General features: G+C 35.2%; 2 protein-coding genes across 6 annotated transcripts in view; one reads left to right on the top strand and one right to left on the bottom strand.

Moving 5' to 3' along the window:
• The window catches only part of LOC127181434 (cytoplasmic dynein 1 intermediate chain 1), a 79,219-nt gene extending 76,461 nt beyond the window's left edge, over positions 1 to 2,758 (bottom strand). For all 4 annotated transcript variants that reach the window (XM_051136186.1, XM_051136187.1, XM_051136188.1 and 1 more), the window contains exons 1-4: positions 2,513 to 2,758; positions 1,431 to 1,544; positions 1,220 to 1,334; positions 511 to 598 (exon numbers count right to left, since the gene is read on the bottom strand). In XM_051136186.1, coding sequence (XP_050992143.1) covers positions 511 to 598; positions 1,220 to 1,334; positions 1,431 to 1,538 — 311 coding nt within the window. In that variant the 5' untranslated portion in view covers positions 1,539 to 1,544; positions 2,513 to 2,758. The remainder of the gene's footprint in view (positions 1 to 510; positions 599 to 1,219; positions 1,335 to 1,430; positions 1,545 to 2,512) is intronic.
• A 2,998-nt stretch (positions 2,759 to 5,756) lies between these two features.
• pdk4 (pyruvate dehydrogenase kinase, isozyme 4) lies at positions 5,757 to 20,290 on the top strand. 2 transcript variants are annotated; one of them, XM_051136590.1, is made up of 11 exons: positions 5,757 to 6,138; positions 8,107 to 8,248; positions 11,213 to 11,284; positions 11,426 to 11,610; positions 13,068 to 13,157; positions 13,284 to 13,392; positions 13,996 to 14,059; positions 14,410 to 14,508; positions 14,674 to 14,784; positions 15,023 to 15,136; positions 19,003 to 20,290. In XM_051136590.1, the coding sequence occupies exons 1-11, from the start codon at positions 6,021 to 6,023 to the stop codon at positions 19,144 to 19,146; spliced, it is 1,248 nt and encodes a 415-aa protein (XP_050992547.1). In that variant the 5' UTR covers positions 5,757 to 6,020; the 3' UTR covers positions 19,147 to 20,290. The 2 variants fall into 2 exon arrangements, with proteins under 2 accessions (XP_050992547.1, XP_050992546.1); XM_051136589.1 differs by having other exon boundaries at positions 5,758 to 6,138; positions 13,284 to 13,361; positions 13,983 to 14,059.
• The last annotated feature ends 750 nt before the right edge of the window (positions 20,291 to 21,040 follow it).

Here is a 21,040-nt window from a genome sequence, read left to right as displayed (position 1 = left end):
AAAAACGTTCTATTTCAAATCAGTTCTGTTTTTTGAACTTTGGAATATTATGGTTTCCACAAAAATACTAAGCAGCACAACTGTTTTTAACATTGGTAACAATAATGTTTCTTGAGCAGCAAATCATCATATTAAAATTATTTTGTAGGACCATGTGACACCAAAGACTGGAGTAATGGTTACTAAAAATGCAGTTTTGCCATCATAGTAATAAATTACATTTAAAAATATATTAAATATTAAAATATATATAATATTACAACTGGTAAGCATAAAAAAATTTAAAAAAAAACAAAACAAAAAAAAAAAACATTTGAACTGTATATGAAGTGTATATACTGTACATATATAGATAAAGGAAGTAAAAAATAAAATAAAATAAAATTTTAATTTGTTTGTATTTATTGGTGAAAACATTCATTTTTTCTCTCAAATAATAAAAACATGAATTGAACTGTATGTGTACTAAAGGAAAATAGTCTTATATGAAGTATTCAGGGTGCTAAATACCTGCCAGCAGCTGCTCCATCAACCGAGTCCTGACTGCCAGTCTCGCTGGGTGTGCTCATTGACTTTGATGGGGACATTGGTGTCGGGACTATAAAAGATAAAAAGACAGTCAGATATAAAATGACATTAAATTTTAAATACATTTTAACCAGCTCCTCAAGCAACAAAGTTATAACATTTATACTGCACCAATATACGTTATGCACAATTAGATTTGGAGTATGGAGCCTATGTTTGTAATGTACATGGCTCTACACTAGATGGCGATAGTAGCAGAGAAAGAATTTCCAAAGACTGTAGCAAGAATCAGCACAGTGGTGAAATAACTCATATAGACCAATAACAAAGTACTGTAAGTTTCTTCATTTGCTCAAGTTTGCATTAATCAGTGTCTCTGTTAAAGGTCTAGAGATTTGTGTGACTTGCTGGGTAGTTGAGAAGATCTATTCTGTTAAGTAAACCTTAGAAATCACATTAGCAATTACAAAACATCTTTAAAAGACTAAACACTGGGAAAAGCCCACCTAAAAAGAGGTTTGGATGAAGTCCCATTCAGAGACATGAAGCGAACCCAGAATATTACACAGCCTGATCTTGGCAAAGGTAAAAAGACAATTTTCTGATGTGTTTTGGAGGCAGGCATTGTTGAGTGAGGTGACTGCGGTGCAGATGCATATTTCAGTGCGGTCCAGTGGTCTGTGTTCAGTACCTAATGAAGGTTCGGGTGAGATTCCAATGCTCTGGAGGAGAGCCTCCGTCTCCCGGCGCTTGCGGTCCAAATCGGAGTCCTCAGGAGCAGCTTCGGCCTTTTGTTGTGTCTCTGACTGTTAACATTTACAAATGCACAAGCGCACATACTCACATATTCATATGAAGTTCCTACAACATTCTGAGTAAGTCTCACTAAAACATTCTCTCACCTCTTTCTTCTTTTTTTCTTCCTCCTTTCTCTTTTTTTCCTCTCTGATTTGAGCAAGGCGCTGTTTCTTGCGCTCAAGTTCGGCTTTTAGGTCACTCTTATCAGCCATTTTATCCTGCGACAAAACAATTACACCACAAACCCAGTTTTCACATCCATCCTAGTGTAAGCAAAGCTGTATGGAGTCTACAGTAGGTAGAACTATATTTTGAGGCTTGGTTTGGTAAAAACAATGGTTAAACCCTCAGTATGGCAAACAAAATCAGTTACAATTTGTGTTTTCAACAGAAATGACCCAGCATATATCAATGTAATATAATACCTTATTGAGAAAACTTATTTTAAATATTTATAAGGCATTTGAAACCTAGTTTAATCCCCTAATTCAGAAAAAATAAAGTAAATACAGCTGTTTCTGTATTAAGGGTGTGGCAGATGACTGTATCTTTAAGATCTAACAATAATACTTCTTAAAACTAAATCCTATGCTTGATCAAATGATAAATATAACAAATGTGATGAAATGGAGTGGGAATAAAAACAAAACAATGTCAAATTGTGAAGAAAAGCTTTATTAAATTAATTAAAACACTATAAATGGCACAAAACAAAATGGATATGCATTAAGGTGGATATACATTAAAAAAACACACACAAAGCAATACATAAAAAACATATTTTGGTAGCAAAACGTCTCTTTTATGATGTGCCCAGGTTCATAAGGTCCAGAGATAGCTAATGATGCTACATTAGGTGGACTGTCATGTATCATAATGCTGGTTTTGTTGTCATGTCAGACTCCAATTCGATTACAGAGCGTTACAGAAATCAACAATTATTGAAATTCCAGTTCTATTACACGAATGTCACAATGATACATTAGGATACACAAATGATGTCAGCGTTGCTATTGCTAACAGTGGGTACCAAGAGAAGCAGAATGACGTCATAAATCATATGCGATTATGAAGTCATCGAACATAAAGGATGAAACAGCGCGCCGTTACAACAAAATGCACGTATGAAACCTCACAGTTGCATGAGAGTGAGAAACATGCACCCGGTGTGTGTGACACTTCCTACCTGTTCCCACTGTGGATGCTGTCGACTGTAAATATGCTGTATCACTGCTGATGCACACAATCCGCTTTAATACGGCCCTTGATTTAAAACATGTTTGATATTATACGATGCGATCGTTTAGAAATTCATCGAGGCTGCTGGCAAAATGTAAGGCTAATGGCCTACATTTTTCAGAGATGGCAAGATGCTCATACACCGCCTTGCTACCTCGAGATAACTAAGAAACCCAACCTCTCCCTATCCAGAATGCTGTTATAATGTAGAAATAAATTAATCCACTGCAACAGTGCCACCTAGCGGATATTCTTTTGCATTGATGTACAAATGTAAACATTAGGTTCAACAGTATGTTCCTGCACAGCCGGAGGCTGCACTTTTAGAACCGCAGTTCCAGGACCGCATTTCTAGGACCCTGTTTTTTGTGATTTTGTGATTCAAGCATAAAACAAAAACTATTCATTTTTAATCTTTCCATCTTATTTTTAATGAAAGAGCTGGTGTGAACAAAACAGATCATTGTTCTGCTGAATGTTATAAACTAACATTTGTATTCAAATAAAATTACATTTATTAATGTACTAATAAACAATCATTTGTAGCGCAATTGTTTTACCGTTTATTGCACTTTATGTGTGTCACACATCAGACGTGAATCGCTGCGGCTAATGAACTGAAGTCTCCAAAAATACAAGTCTTTCTTTAAAAGAAAATGGAATTTAACACCAGAATATATATAGAATATACTGAAATAAATTAGGTTAAATATTTCAAACGGGTTACCAATGGGTATGTTAAGGGTTAGGAGTCGGTTAGGACAATAATTAAGTGTATACAATTAAACAACTACATATTTCTTTAAAAAATAATAATATACAGAATTGAATAGCAAGCGCTATTAAATAATGAGACGCTAATACATACATATATACAATAAATAAATAAAATAAAATAATACAAAAAACTATAAGGTCCTAGAAATGCGGTCCTGACACTGCAGCCTACGATGGTTTATTGGTATCTCGTGTTAGTTTGGATTCTAACAACTCTACTTAAAAACAACAGCTAAAACCAGTTTAAACTGGTTGGTAGTTTTTAGCTGGTCAGCAGCAGTATTGGGGAAAGTTACTTTTAAAAGTAATGCATTACAATATTACTCTCTTAAAAGTAACGAATTACGTTACTTAGTTACTTTTTATGAAAAGTAATGCCTTATGTTACTTTTGAGCAACTTTTTAAAATCTGGACAGGACTTGCTTGTTTGTAAGCTCTTTTACAAATGTAAAAGCCCTTTTCACAACAAAAGTAAAATGAATACGCCTGAGGCTAAAGGAAATGCAAATTCACGTCTGTACAGTAGAGGGCGCAGCTCAAACAAACTGCATGAAGAAAATGAAAGAAAGAAAAGTCAAGAAAGTTCAACACTATTCAGCAAAAACAAAAATGAAACACAAATGTGTCGTTTTTGCTTATTAGTGCGCTTGAAGTGGATCAACGAAGGTCAGTAGCAAAGACATTAGTCAATAAAATGGGATTAAATACATACCTGATATTTATCTTGTTTAACATATTTAATTATTGCAGGTTTTATATAGTGTAATATTTTGAGTTTGCTTTTGACTGTTCTTGTTCATTTTGAGGAATACTGAATCTGTTTTTGTTCAAGTGAGATTGGTAAATGCATGTTCACATTTAGTCTATATCTACAGTTCTATCAGTATCTATCATGTTCACACATTGCACACAACGCCTTTACTCCACATTTCTCTCAACATGGCAACACAAGAGCTGTCAGTCAAGACATGGGAAACACTGGTGTTACTTATTTGAAAAAGTAACTCAGATATTTCCTTTTAAATTAAAAAGTAATGCGTTACATTACTAGTTACTTAAAAAAGTAATCCGATTATGTAACTCGCGTTACTTGTAGCTAACGCGTTACTCCCAAAACTCGTCAGCAGGCTGGTTTTAGAGGGGTTTTGACCACTTTAGCTGGTCAGGCTGGTATTAGCTGGTCAGCCAGCTAAAACCAGCTTGACCAGACTGGGAGACCAGTTAAAATCAGCTACTTCCAGCGTAAACCAGCTAAGACCAGCCAACCATCTTAGGTTTTGTTAGCTGTTTTTGTTTTTTCAGCTTGGAACGGACTGGCCACTGAATCCAAACTAAAACCGTGTTACTACTCAACTGGTTTAAAAGTGACCAAAACCATTTTAAAAATAGAATGAGATGCCATCTAGGATCAGGGCTGCTTTTAGGTTTAACAAACAAACAAACAAACAAAAGAATAAGAAAAAGAGGAAGAAGAAGTGGCGTTTTGATTTAGCTGTAACTATAAAAATCTGAGCATGAAAACACAGTGTTCATTTCAAACGTTATACACCACAAGATGGAGCCATAGTCTGAATCGGCAATGCAGTTTAACTATTGTCATCCAACCTAAAAATACCTTAAACCAGCCGAAAGATTGTTTGCTGGTTTAAACTGGATTTCAGGTCTCTCAGCCTGACCAGACGAAATGTGCCTAAAATATAACTGGTCATTGTAAAAGAAAAAAAAATGCACTAATTTTAAAACAGAAATACGTAACAGTTAAAGAAAAAGTAATATGATTTTTGTATCCTCTGTTTTGGAATCTTCACATCATAGGCCTATACTTTATATTATTGTATACTTTAGTATTGATTTATATTATATTATTGTATACTTCAGTGTTGGTAACCCTGAAACTAAATACATAAATTATAAATTTGCATTAAATTGAATTAAATAAAACAAAAAAGAGGTTTTCTGAATATACTGTACACTGTGGCATTAACGGAACTAAAGGTTATTATTATTCTTAATATTATTATTATTGAGGTTATTAAAGATTATTATAAGTGATTTGACCCCTCAGTCATTTAGAGGATGCGGAACGCGCTGTACAATGCACCACTAAAGATGACTTCAAAAATTGTGTCTCAGCCCCACTCCCAAAGACCTTTGCTCTATATTAGCTGTGCGCATGCGTCAAAAGCAGGGCGATGTAGATGTACAACATATAGATGGCGAAGCCCATTTCTGTTGGCTGCACAAGAAACAGCATATGACAAATTCATACAATCAGTCTATTTACATTACCTGTATATTACAATGATAGCGTTTTACCCGCCGATAAGACTAGAAAGAAACAACTTGATGTGTGGGTTAAAATCTATAATACTACATCTATGCAGATCGGACTAACAGTCTCCCCTCTCCCCTCCCTCCCTTCTGTTATGTTTGTACCCTGTTTTGTACCTTGCGCTGGTCAGTTATTTTAGTGCAATGACAAATTAAACCAAATTCAGAAGGATTCTTCCATCGGGCAGTCCAATCACAACCGGACTCCTGCGGAGATCTTCATTTATGCGATGAAGTAACAGGCTGTGCTAGAATGCCAAACTTTGCGAACTGCATCTGATGAGACCAGCAGGACAATAACTCGAGAGAGCATTTCAAGATCTGTGGATTTCACTTGAAGATCAACATGAAGTTCGCCCAGATCATGCTGAAGAACAGCTCAAAGCTGAACATACCTAAACAAGTGGACAGATTTTCAAAATTCTCTCCGTCCCCGCTGTCAATGAAGCAGTTCATTGACTTTGGTGAGTTGTTTACCTGTTTGAAATGGAGCTGATGGAGGAAACTCATTGAGGTTGCGTCTGAAATCCTAGTTTCACTTTGTGGTAATATAAGACCACGGTGCGAATACCTTAGTAAATTAGTAACATATAGTTACAATAGTACAACGATGTAACTGCACCATGGTACCCTCATAGTAACAAAATGCTGTTATAAAGCCATTATAACATGGCATTATAGTCATTTGATTTATTCATACATTTTTTAGATCTCTGGGCATGTAAGATTTTTTTTTTTTTTTTTTTTTGTAATAACACCTGGGTCCAGTTGCTGAAACTTAGGCTCTGTGATAAGACTGTGTCTTAAGAACTAGTCTGACCAGCTGAGGAGCAAACAGACTTGTTTTTCAGATTCAAATCAGACTAGTCTACCATTTTATGTAACTGACTTAAAAAGTTTTAAACCAGTTTTTTTTACCAGTTTTAAAGAAAAGACACTTGATTGCTAATTTGTAAGACCAGTCTAAGCTTTTTATGCAACCAGCCACTGAATGCAACTGTAATGCACAACATGCTGTCTATATAGGCAGCTCACTAGATTTTGAGACACAACCTTTTTCTCACTGTTACTTGGCAGGTGAAAACACATAAAAATCTCTCATTTAACTTTAATATAGTTGTTTGTTGAGATATAAATAGAATATCACCTCACCAAATCATTTTACCATTGATGTTTTTTAATAGCTGTATACATATATGCTTACATACTTTAACCTTAAAGGAGTAGTTCACTTCCAGAACAAAAATGTACAGATAATGTACTCACCCCCTTGTCATCCAAGATGTTCATGTCTTTCTTTTTTCAGTCGTAAAGAACGTTTTTTTGGGGAAAACATTTTAGAAATGATCTCCATATAGTGGACTTCAATGGTGCCCCCAAGTTTGAACTTCCAAAATGCAGTTTAAATACAGCTTCAAAGGGCTCTAAACGATCCCAGCCGAGGAAGAAAGGTCTTATCTAGCAGAATCTGTCGTTTTTAAAACAAATTGATAATTTATATACTTTTTAACCTCAAATGCTTGTCTCGTCTCTGCGATGTGCATGCGTAGTCTGTGTAATCCGGGTCAATACAGTTAGGGTATGTCGAAAAACGTCTAACTCATTTTTTCTTCAACGTCAAAATCGTCCTACATCGTGGTTTTACCTTTTTTTGTAAAGGGCGTTTGATTTTTGCATGTTCACTTTGTAAACACTGGGTCGGTACTTCTGCAGCGATGTAGGGCAATTTTGAAGTTGGAGAAAAAAACAAGATGGGAGTTTTTCGACATACCCTAACTGTATTGACCATATTCAAACCGAAATGCAGACTTAGACAAGCGTTTGAGGCTAAAAAGTATATAAATTGTCAGTTTGTTTCGAAAATGACCAATCGTTTTATTAGATAAGACCCTTCTTCCTCAACTGGGATCATTTAGAGTCATTTGAAGCTGCGCTTAAACTACATTTAAACTGCATTTTGAAAGTTCAAACTTGGGGGCACCATAGAAGTCCACTGTATTGAGAACATTCCTGAAATTTTTTCCTCAAGAAACATAATTTCTTATCGACTGAAGAAAGAAAGACACAGACATCTTGGATGACAAGGGGGTGAGTAAATTGTCTGTAAATTTTTGTTCTGAAAGTGAACTTCTCCTTTAAGGAATAACATTTTTACAGTGAGTTACGATTTGATTCTTAACAACCAGACATTTTCTGTTTTTTTGCAATGACTTTTCAGCATTGTTACAGGTTCTTGTATTCATAACATTTCATTTTACAAAACATCTCATATTACAAAGCTAAATTCTAAGATCCACAATTATTTAAGTCTATACAAAGGTTGTCTAGTTAAAGACCAAAACACCAAAATATTGTATAATGATTTTAGGTACACAGTACATATCCAGTTCAAGAGTGAAATTCTTACTAACGTATTCCCGTCTTGCTTGCAGGATCTGCCAATGCCTGTGAAAAGACCTCCTTCATGTTTTTAAGGCAAGAGCTTCCTGTTCGGTTAGCCAACATCATGAAGGAGATCGACTTCCTCCCGGACAAACTGCTCAGCACTCCTTCACTGAAGCTGCTTCAAAGCTGGTGAGATCCACAGCTGACATGCTCTTCTAGACTGCCTGAAGTCCCATAGGCTCCAGTGTGATTTCCAGCCTACTCTACACTCTCTATTAACTTTTGACAACTCATATGACATATATGACCTGTAATGCATATCATATGACTTGAAATAAAAGGTAACCGTGAGGTCTTTTAGATAAGGATCTTGTAAGTTGAATCAAGAAAACGATACATTTGTTTACTTATGCAAATCAATAGGCTAAAAGGACTTGACTTTTTGTTTGTCCGTTGTGGTGTTTGTTCATGATGATCAATATTTGTTCAGTTCCAGAGTAAATTGGGAGTTATGGTATGTTTCTAGCACGTGTGCCGGTATGAAGTGTCAATTCGGTACATTATAGAAACCTCTTAGCAAAAACCTGGGATAACGGCGAACTTTGTCAGCATTTTTGAATATTATTTAGCAACCGTTCTAGCTATAGATATGTATAGATATGCATATAGATATAGCCGGTATATCTATATAACAGTTGGTAGCGTTCGGAAATTTGACCCTGTGGTCAAAGTTCATTAGTGCTGTTTACATGATAAAAAAATAAAATGTTGGATAGACAGCTGGCGTTTGATCTTTTTTTACACCATAGAGAAGTAATTTAAGGAATCCACAGACCAGATGTACCAGTAACAATCTTTCTTAGCTAAATTGTTTAAACTAATGCATAAATCAATTAGAATATCAGAAATAAATGTTTGTAGGTATATGTTATTTTTATATTAGAGGGTAGTGAGAGTCATTCTCTTGAGGATGTGGGTCAGAGTCTGACCTTTGTCACATCCTGATCCCTTTCCTGTCGCTCTCAGCTGTCTACTTTATTGAAAGCAAAAGGCCATGTGCAGTTCAAAACAAAAATGAATGAGAAAATTATGAATTTAATGAATGAACGTGTATTTAATTTGTAGATAAGTGAACCTGTAGGTGACTTAAATAGCTTGTTTTTTCATGGAAAGTGTTTCTGTTTAAGAAGAGAGTTCTGAATGGACAGGATTTTGAATGATCAAAATGAGCTGTTGTAGTTATTGACCTTTGTCTTACAAAGTTTAGCAGAGGCTTTGTGTTCAACAGGTCAACTGGAACGCATTGAAAATTTTGTAATTGTGAGTGTTATGTAAACTGAACGTTTTCCGCTGACTTTGCAGGATTCAGAAGTGAACACTATAAATGACATGGAACAGTAACATTCTCATTTATTCTATCACAAACAAGCAAACCTAATGACACTCTGCATTATGCTCAGTGAAGTACTTAAGTTTTCTTTCTGCCTGAGAAAAAGTATGATTTCTCAGCAAAATAAGTACTTAATATTTAAGTATTTAAAAAGTTTTTTTCCTGTCTGAAGCGTGTCTAATCAATTGAAATCATGAAATGTACACAATTTATTAAACTTTTCACAAAAAAATTTTTTTTAAAGCCCAACAAAATGTTTCTGTTTTCCATTAATTTCCAATAATCTGAATTCCATTTGAATAGTTTCATTACATTAATTAATGAAAAGCATCTCTAATTAATTGCTTTCATTAAAAATATTTTTTATTTCTTTTTTCAGACATACTGTATACTGTGTTTCCTTTTTCTGGTAAATAAATTATGGTAAATAATGTTTCTGTTGAATATTCTTTGAAAAAATAAAGTTTTAATAATAATTTCAGTAGTAGTAGTAGTAGTAGTAGTATATTACGTAATATATTTCTGTCATAATTTTTTCAAGTTAAGCCGAACTTTTATTTTGACATGTTGCTGTAAAGACCTTTAAGTTTCTGTTTGTATATGATATGACAATAGTTTTCTCACAATAAACAGTAAAATGCTTATGAAATAACTCTTAGAGCAGTTCTACCAATTATATTCATGTGTTCATGTACTCATATATTGAGGCGGCAGAGGCACAAAACACTATGCACATCACGTGCGCATCTGCGTATAGTCTTTTTGCAGCTTAATATTCACAGACACTAGTCCATATTGCGTTCTAATTTCAGTGTACTAAGCTATTTTTGATTTATTTGTGTAAAATTTTGCAAATTCTGTGATATTTCGTATTATACATTAAATTCCATTTTCCGCATCATGTAAATCATAGGGCCCTAAAAATGCTACAATTGTCTTGGTCATACCTATGAAACATTTGTTGTTTTAAAAAAAATGTATAACTTTAAGTCTACTTAATTGATAATATAATTATGTTTTTTGGGTTCTTTGTCCTCGAAACCTAGAATCTCTAGAATCATGCAGACATCAAAACATGAACTGAATGTAACTTTCACATGTGTTCATCACATGTTATGCGGTGTCAGATAGCATGAGACACTGTACACAAACAAGTGTCCACTGCAACCTTGCCAGAGGTCTCAGTGTAAACAAGTTCTCTTTGACAATGTGGCACACTGACACAGAACACTGTCATTCAGGTAGATTGTAGCAAGGACAGTGCATTCATTGTGTAAGACCATTGTTCTCTGTGCAGCACGTCTCCCTCGCCAACAGTCACATGGGGAATCGATTTACTCAAACCATTAAATTATCCATGCAAAGCTGTTTAATCACCATAAGAATTGGATCAGTGGTTAGAGCAAATACCTATCAGTGCTTTGCACCTCCTTTAGCCATTCAGATGACAACTATATTGCTTTGTTGTTCAAAGGAAACAATACACAGTATTACATAATGTGAGCAGTGCATTATGGCTTTGATTCAAATACAGCACAGATCTCACAATTCAGTGTGATTCATAAGTTTTCAGTGCAAGTTGTTTCTGATCTCATTCAATTTAATTCAATGTTTCATTTGGAAATAGTGGTGCACCACAATGATTCTAAAGTTCATTTATTAATCAATTAATAAATCACATTTACGTTACACTCAAATTAAACTGAGTTGTATTTAACCAGTCTAAAAATAAACCCTGACTGTTTGTTTACTCTTAAAAACAGGTACGCGCAAAGTCTGATGGAGCTTGTTGACTTTTTGGAGAAAGACCCTGATGATAAAAAAATCCTGACTAAGTAAGTACAGTATTTAGTAGCATTCTGGGAAATTCAAAGTCCCTTATTAATCTTACTCATTTTTATCTTATGTTTAACTTGGCTGCAGCCTGTTTTAAATGACCTCTAATAGTGTGTTTAACTGGTTGGCATGTCTGTTAGATTCACAGAAACGCTGATCAACGTGAGGAACAGGCATAACAATGTGGTGCCCACCATGGCACAGGGAGTGCTGGAGTACAAGGAGGCCTTTGGCGTGGATCCTGTGACCAATCAGAACGTCCAGTATTTTTTGGACCGCTTCTACATGAGCCGAATCTCCACACGCATGCTGATGAATCAGCACAGTAAGTGTTCACGACATGAACTAAAGCCCTGGCCAAGTAATACAGATATTTCTGTCCTAGCTGAAGCAATAGATAAGCAATCTGCTGATAATGTTACTATATATATATATATACTTTCGAAGTCAAATGTTCACATACACATTGCAGAATCTACAAAATGTTAATTATTTTACCAAGATAAGAGGGATCATACAAAATGCATGTTATTTTGTAATTAGTACTGACCTGAATAAGATTTTTATGTTTACATATAGGCCACAAGAGAAAATATTAGTTACATTTATAAAAATGACCCTGTTCAAAAGTTTACATACACTTGATTCTTAATACTGTGTTGTTTCCTGAATGACCACAGCTGTGTTTTTTTGTTTAGTGAGTCCCTTGTTTGTCCTAAACAGTTAAACTGCCTGCTGTTCCTCAGAAAAATCCTTCAGGTCCCACAAATTCTTTGTTTTTTCAGCATTTTTGTGTATTTGAACCATTTTCAACAATGACTGTATGATTATGAGATCCATCTTTTCACACTGAGGACAACTGAGGGACTCATATGCAACTCCTGCAGAAGGTTCAAACACTCACTGATGCTCCAGAAGGAAAAACCATGCATTAAGAGCTGGGGGGTGAAAACTTTTGAATTTGAAGATCAGGGTTAATTCAACTTATTTTGTCTTCTGGGAAACATCTAAGTGTCTTCTGTAGTTTCTGAAGTGCAGTACTAATTGAAGAAAAATATGATATTTAGGCAAAGTAAAAAAAATTACACATTTTCATTCTGTTCAAAAGTTTTCACACCTGGCTTTTAATGCATTGTGTTTTCTTTTTGAAGCATCAGTGAGTGTTTGCTTATGAGTCCCTCAGTTGTCCTCTGTGTGAAAAGATGGATCTCAAAATCATACAGTCATTGTTGAAAAGGGTTCAAATACACAAAAATGTTGAAAACCAAAGAATTTGTGGGACCTGAAGGATTTTTCTAAAGAACAACGGGCAGTTTAACTGTTCAGGACAAACAAGGGACTCATGAACAACTATCACTTAAAAAAAAAAAAAAAAAAAAAAACAGTTGTGGATCATTCAGGAATGTTTATTTTTTTTCCCCCAGTGATGGCTGAGCTGAATTTTCAGCAGCCATTACTCCAGTTTTTAGTCACATGATCCTTCAGAAATCATTCTAATATGCTAATTTGGCACTCAAACATTACTATTATCAAGATTTTGGTGGAAACTGATAGTTCTCAGGATTGTTTGATCAACTGAACATTAAAGTCATTGTCCTTAATAAAAGTATTCATTTAAAAAAAAAAAATCTTACTAACCCTGAAACTTTTGAATGGAAGTGCACATTCAATATTTAGCAAAACAGTTAATTAAGAATCACTAAAATAAGCATATAACTGATGTAGTACCCATATATCATTCATCCTTACAAATCAATTTTACTTTAAATGTGTTCATTTTAGCATTAATCTTTGATGGCAGCACCAATCCAGCCCACCCCAAGCACATCGGCAGTATCGACCCTAACTGTGATGTTGTGGGGGTTGTAAAAGGTAATTAACCTTTTTTTTTTGCCTGAGTAACACTGTTATTTACTGTCGAAGAAAGGTGGGGTGAAGTGGACATTGTAGGCCCTACATGGCCCGACTCACGCTGTGTCTCAATCTTTCTCTCTCTAGATGCCTATGAGAGTGCCAAGATGCTGTGTGATCAGTACTACTTGACCTCTCCCGAAGTGGAAATCAAACAAGTGAACTGTGAGCGAGAATTTTCTCTCTCAAACTTTCAGTCTTTGTGTGTCCTGTGCATGGTGAGTCAAAAGCTGTCAGAAAACTTGAACTTTGCAGTGGAGCTCTCTACAATCCTGTTTACACTTATTTATAGTTTTATTGATTCTATGTTAGTCTATAGTTATTTGACAGTGTGGGATGGTGCCAACAAAATATGTTGGGTGGGGATTATGGGTATGTTCTTAAATTGCATATTCGTGTAGACAGCTCTTTATAATCTTATCACAGTGTGTCTATGGAGAAATACATTGGATGATAGGGACAGCGCTGTGTACTCAGTTGCATAATGGCAAAACGTTGGCATGATCTCTCGTTTTATCTCTTTGACATGTAAATAGAAGTGCACTTTTGTGTCAAGCAAAGAGAAACAACAAGGTTGAGTGATCACCGCCGCAGCTGGTCACCTTTTTACCAACACATAGTAACAAATTAGCCAGCATAACCTCTATCATGTACTTCATACCTGACTAGTTTGGCCAACATGCCAGTGTTGATTTCTTCTTTGCATTCTTAATATAAAAAATTCATGTGGGCTAGCATGTTATGGACTTGCTCAACTGTTACTAAATCAGTCTGTTGTTTTTGCAGTTAAAGGACCCAGTGACCCTATACATATAGTTTATGTGCCTTCTCATCTGTACCACATGCTCTTTGAGCTCTTCAAGGTACTTGAATCACTTTATAGTAGCTATAGCCCACATGGTGATAAAGTAAAAGAAGAGGCAAATGTATCATCATTACCTCACCCTCATGTCATTCCAAACCTGTATGACTTATTTTATTTCAGAACACAAATTTAGTTTTTACATAATGTTGGTGCATCGCAATTGGTTACAAAAGAATATGTGTAAATGCAAATGAGATTTAAGAGCTAGATTTTCAGTGCATAATGGCTGCGCTTTTTGTGATTTTTCATTAAATGGAAAAAAACTGCACTGACGTTCAAGTCAAATGGGTTTGGAATGACTTGACCATCAAGCATTTGATATATAAAGTGTTTTTTTCACTACAACAGAATGCAATGAGAGCAACTGTGGAAACCCATGAGACCAGCCTACATCTCCCACCAATCAAAGTCAGAGTTTCTCTAGGAACAGAAGATCTGACTATCAAGGTGAGCTTTCTTTAACACCTCCTCAAATACGCTCATGCTTTCTCAGATGCACAGATGTAACGGATCATCGAAAGTTGAATATTTTATTTCTGTTGTAACTTGCAACATTCTTGCAAGAGCAGTGAGAACCAAAACATGTTTGTATTGACTCTTGTGATGTATTAGATGTCTGATAGAGGAGGTGGGGTTCCTTTGAGGAAAATCGAGAGGCTTTTCAGCTACATGTATTCAACTGCACCGAGTCCTGTGGCTGAAAACACCCGTAATGCTCCACTGGTAAGAACCCATGCTAAGTAATCATACTGTATGCAGATTGTCTTTGTTGTGCAATAATACCACATGGTAAATCTTTCATCCACAGTTATGTTTTCAAGTAAACTGTGAGTTTACAAGATTATAAATTAGCAGAATTACCAAAAGTTGAGTTTGTTGTTTACACTAGATTAGTATTGTAATGCAGTTGTAATGTTTTCTCTCTCTTTCACACCCTTACTATGGCTTGCTTTCTTCACAGGCTGGTTTTGGCTATGGTCTTCCTATTTCCCGCCTTTATGCCAAGTACTTCCAGGGAGATCTGCAGCTCTACTCTATGGAGGGATACGGCACGTCGGCAGTCATATACCTAAAGGTACACTACTTAGTCAGCTTCCTTGCTGCCTACTACTTATTTAGTCAGCAACATTCTAAGGCAGCGTCCCCACAAGTGACTGATTTAAAGGATTAGTCTACTTCCAAATAAAAATGTCCTGATAATTTACTCACCCCATGTCATCCAAGATGTCCATGTGTTTCTTTCTTCAGTCACAAAGAAATTGAGTTTTTTGAGGAAAGCATTGCAGGATTTTTCTCCATATAGTGGACTTCAATGGTGCTCAACGAATTGAAGGTTTAAAATAGAGTTTCAATTAAAGCACTCTACACAATCCCAGACAAGGAATAAGGGTCTTATCTAGCGAAACGATTGTTATTTTCTTAAAACAAAACAAAAAAAAGATATATACTTTTCTCCTCCAACTTTAAAATCATTCGACATCGTTGTTTTACATTTTTTTGTAAAGGGCGTTTGACCTTCTTTGCACGTTCACTTTGTAAACGGGGTCAGACTCGGTACTTCTGCCGATGGTGTAGGGCGATTTTGAGTTTTGAGTTTTTCAACTGTTTCAAACTGGAGAGCACATAGTACACAAGTGCATCACGAAGCTCACACAAGATGAGCATTTGAGGTTAAAAAGTATCCTCTTTTTTTAAGAAAATAACCGATCACATCACTAGGTAAGACCCTTATTTCTCAGCTGGGATTGTGTAGAGCCCTTTGAAGCTGCACTGAAACTGTATTTTTTTTTTTTTAAGATTTATTTTGGCGTTTTTATGTCTTTATTTAGATAGGACAGTGTAGATGGACAGAAAGCAAAGTGAGAGAGAGAGAAAGGGGTGGGATCGGGCCAGGATTCGAACTCAGGATGCCTGCAGTGCAACGGCGAGGCTATTGGCGCCGTCCTGAAACTGTATTTTTAACCTTTAATTGGTGCCGTTGAGCACCACTGAAGTCCACTACATGAAAAAAAAAATCCTGGAATGTTTTCCTCAAAAAAAAAAGACTTTTTTTGACTGAAGAAAGAAAGACATGAACATCTTGTATGACTTGTATGGGGGTGAGTAAATTATCAGGAAATGTATTTATTCTACAAGTGGACTAATCATTTAAAGCACTTTACAACTGTGTTTTTTTGTGTTTACGTATAAACCTGTAAGACTTTCTTTCTTCTGCAAACCACAAAAAATGATGTTTTGAAAAATGTTGGTAACCAGACACTTTCAGTTTCCAGTGACGTCCGTTGTATTAAAAAGTCAACTGGAACCAAAACGGTTTGGCTACCAGCATCCTTCAGAATACCTTTTTTTTATGTTCCAGTAAAGAAAGTAAGTCTTACAGGTTTTGCATGCCATGAGGGTGAGTGACACAATTTTTATTTTTGTGTGGACCATCCATTTATGGTGTTGTCCAAAATGGTGGGCGATATGACCAAAATTTTACATCACAATATGAGTAATTTTATTTCATGGTAGCAACATATATCATGATATGGTTATTTTTGCTTTAAATAAGGTCTTTATGAAATCAGCATTTTTGATACCATAGAAATTTCATAATTCTCAGTGTCAGTATCACAAAAAAACTAATACTAGCCCAATTAAAAAAAACAAAACAAAACTCTAAGTAAAAGCTTACTGAAGACAAGTAAACAGACAGTGATTAAATAAAAATAAGAAACTAATTACAAGCAACAGGACAAAAAAACTACAGTAGAATAAATAAATAAGAAGTGCTATATACATTGTATAAAGTAATCAAATGTATCAAAACACTGCATTCTTCACTGTGTAAATTAAATATACAGTCAAACCAAAAATTATTCAGATACCAGATATAATTTAAAAAAAAATTTTACTAGTGGGTGCAGGGCACTATAGTTTATTTATGTAAGTGAGCATAGCAAAATAAAGTAAACTGTGTCATATTATACTCAAAAATTCTTCATACAGTGGACTAGCAGTAAAATGGATACAAATATGGGACCAAAAATTGTTTTTTTTCTTTAATTGCTAATGTGACCTTTTTACACCACAGACCAGTGTTAATTTCGTTGACGAAGACTATGACGAAAAATATTCGTCAACGAACATTTTTTACAGACGAAAACTAAATAAAAACTAAATAAAAAGTCAGATATGATGACGAAGACGATGACGAAATTTAACTGACACTTTAGTCAACGAATAAAAACGAGAGGAAAATGTTGGGGCGGGACGAATGGAGAAGAGATCCAATAAGAACTACCCTTTTGTGGGGAAATCCAATCAGAGCGAATCTTTTGAGGGCAGGTTGATCTTGGCAAGGCCATTTTCAAAAGCCGCGGTTTTCAAGTTATGAGGACGTTTGTTATACATTATATTTAGTTATACATTGTACTTGGATGCACAGTCTTGGTTACAAAGCTTTAATTAATTTCAGTTGACTTTTCTCGTTAGCAACACGCTAACGTTTTGTGCACGCGGTCCGAGGGCAGCGGTATGTCTCATGAACAGACAGACAGACAGAAATGTCAGAGCTTGGTCTAGGATGTCATATGCGTTTCATATAATTCAGGGACAATGCATATCTTTTTCAGGGAGCATGTATATTGTTCAGGGAGAGCAGGTCTTATGGTTATTTTTGTGAAAAAGGCTAATGTTTTTGACATTTAATAAAATAAATGTTTTTTTATTACAACAATTAGATATGTGCCTGTATTCTCTATATGCTTCCATATATTGTAATATACTTACAATTACGTGAATTATGGAGAAAAATATGCTAATATTTGGTCTACTAAAACTAGACTAAAAGACTTAAGACTAAACTAAGACTAAAACTCTTATGATATTTAGTCAACTAAACTAGACTAAGACTAAAAGATTTCAGATGACTAAAATAGGACTAAAACTAAATGGTGTAGTATTCCAAAGACTAAGACTAAATCAGAATTTGCTGTCAAAATTAACACTGCCACAGACCGAACAAAATTAAGAGTTGCTTGGTAATTGTGTGCTTAAATTTAACAGCTGACTGCTGACAGCTATTCAACCTAATTCATTTGTGAGACAGTCTAACAGAAGGATGGCATTATCAAGATGAATTTGTTCTGACACAGTTTAACTGTTCTTGTTATATTTTGTTAACATTTGCAAGTTCTTATTAAAGTGAGAGATTTTCTCTCTTTTGTTATTTGATATAAAATGAATGACAGACAGCAGGAATATTAGACTGCTATCACTTTAAGAGCTGCCTGGATCCAGTATAATGTTACTCATATGTTTTCTTTCTCAGCTGTTCGTTTTCACTTAAGACCTAAATTACTGTGTTTACGAGGATACTTCCAAGTTGACACATACAGTAATAGTGTGTGTGTGTGTAACCGTTAAAGGCCTATAAAATGGCAAAAATAACTTGGTTCAGTACTCCCACGCTCTATGAGCACCGTCTTCACGTGCGCACTCTCAGACAGTGCACATATACCAAAATGAGTTCTCTTTCGCTGCTTATTGCGTTTTAACAGCTTTAAATCACTTGTTTTTAAACCGCAGTCCATAAAAATGCATGCAAATGATAATTTTTTTTATGATCACGTAGCACAGCCATGTCTTGTAGATACAATACAGATGATAGTCCAAAATCTCTATTGGCTGACAAATTTTTGCCGGTTAATTATGTCTACCAGTACATCACCCACCCTTAGTCCACTGGCGAATTTGCATGACCAACTTGAACTTATTGCAAAATCTGTGTGGGGAAATCTTTCGTGATATTCTCAATCATCTGAACTGTTTTGAAATAACTGGATTTCACTGTAAATATGACCACACCTTTATAATTCGGCTGAAATTTATAAAATACGTTACACATCTTGAATTCACTCTCTCTCTTTTGTCTTTTCCCCCCTCTTTTTTTAACAGGCCTTATCCACTGAATCAATAGAAAGACTTCCTGTCTTCAACAAGTCAGCCTTAAGGCATTATCAAACAAGCATGGAAGCGGATGACTGGTGCATCCCGAGCAGTGAGCCCAAGAAACTAGGAAAGTACGAGTACAGTGTTTGAAAGGAAGGAGATGCTCATACGATAAACATAAGGACTGAATGGGGCTGTGAACTATAGTGGAGTTCATTTGGGTAACTACGTATGCGACTGTTGAGCTATTTCAGAAGCATGGTATTATCAAAGGGTTGATAATTGACTTCATGAATGTTACAGTCTGAATAACAAGGGCATTTTGTCTTCCGCAGCTCACATTGCTTATAATACACCACACACTTCATTTGCGGTGCTAACTTTTTCGTTTAGAGTTTTACAAGACTGTGATGTCTGAAACTTCAGTCAGACGTACTGAAGCTGATTGGTTGTTTGAGCATGTGTTGATTCCTATACATTACCACGGATTTGAACTGATTCTGTAAGTGTGTTTTAGAGTATGTGAACCTGTGTTTTAGTCAGTGGGGCCAAGTTACCAGCTTTGTGTGAGTTATAGCAAATATTTTGAGAACATACAAGCAACTGAAAGTAACCAAGGTTTTATATTTCCTTGGTTTAAAATGCATTTCAATGCAAATGTTAGAATGACCATAGTTGTGTGTTTCTTGAGTGTATTCTTGAATTGTCCTCTAACAGTTGGACCTACTGTCTAACACTCCATTTAGTTTTGTGTGTAAAAATGCGATGCTATCAAGGCCAAATCATTTCATAAAAACGCACGAGTTGTTATGATGACAACAATTTTACTGATATTTAAAAAAACATGAATTCAATTAGACATTCAATCTAATACAGAATAATAACAGTTTGAGTTGTGTCACAAGAGACTGACAAAGTAAGTTTGGGCCCAAGTTTGTTGCTATGTTATTCATTTATTTAAAACTGGCTAAATGGATTATACAGTGTTGCTTTTTTATGTGTGAAGCATTTTATGACCACAAAAATTGATTATCTTTGTGACAACAGCTTCTGGCTGAACATTTCAGGTATTCTGTATGAACAAAAATGATATGTAGCTCTATTAGATTTTTTTTTAAGCATGAAAACACTGAAGAGGCAATGTTTTAATTTCCATATAAATGAAAGATAAATGAAATTGCTTGTTTTTAAATGTCAATCTCAGGATTGTGCATATTTGCCTTTCTAGTTTTGTCTGTTTTTAAGTCATTTAATTTTGTTTTGTGTTGTTTTGTTTTAATTTTACTGTAATATTTGCAATGTTGACTTTTTGAAAGCAATGTGAAGGACCTGTATGAATTTCAAGCGAACTCAAGTGGCAGCAGCTGCTCTGTTTCGAGTGACACTCTTCATACTCTGGGAAGGTTTCCGCTGGTAGCAGTTTGCTCTGATAACGTGTATTTGCCTCGTTCGGAGATGGAAGTATTTAGACAACCTCAATAGATCATTTGCACATTTCAAGCTATAATCAAGAACTGACATGTTGATGTTATTCATTTATACCTCATAAGCTTCGTTTGCAGTTGTGGAGAGCTTGCTTTTTGACGTGTTTGCTTTTTTCTTCACACCTGCTTCGTGACGTGTTCTAGATGCACAATCCTGTATTCACAAAGGAGCAACTGTGTTAATGGATGCTCAGAACTATTCATGAAACTCACTTATTCAGTGAGAGTGCCATTTTCTGTACTATTAAAACAATGAATGAAGAAAAAATAGTTTCCTTTTCATTCACGTCTTTTTTTAACTACAATTTCATTATATGGAACAGTCCAGCTTCGACATTCTTCTAAATGACTCCTTCTGTGTTGTACACAAGAAAATCAGCCAAAATGGCTTTAAGACAATATGTGACCCTGGACCATAAAACTAGTCATAAGTGGCACAAGGTATATTTGTAGCAATAGCCAACAATACATTGTTTGGGTCAAAATTACCTATTTTTCTTTTATGCCAAAAATCATTAGGATATTAAGTAAAGATTATGTTCCATTAAGATATTTTGCAA

This window comes from Labeo rohita, chromosome 19 (genome assembly GCF_022985175.1).
Source record: "Labeo rohita strain BAU-BD-2019 chromosome 19, IGBB_LRoh.1.0, whole genome shotgun sequence".
Lineage (NCBI taxonomy): Eukaryota > Metazoa > Chordata > Actinopteri > Cypriniformes > Cyprinidae > Labeo > Labeo rohita.
The sequence above is the reverse complement of the archived record's forward strand: the minus strand, read 5'-3'. Positions and strand labels throughout refer to the sequence as shown.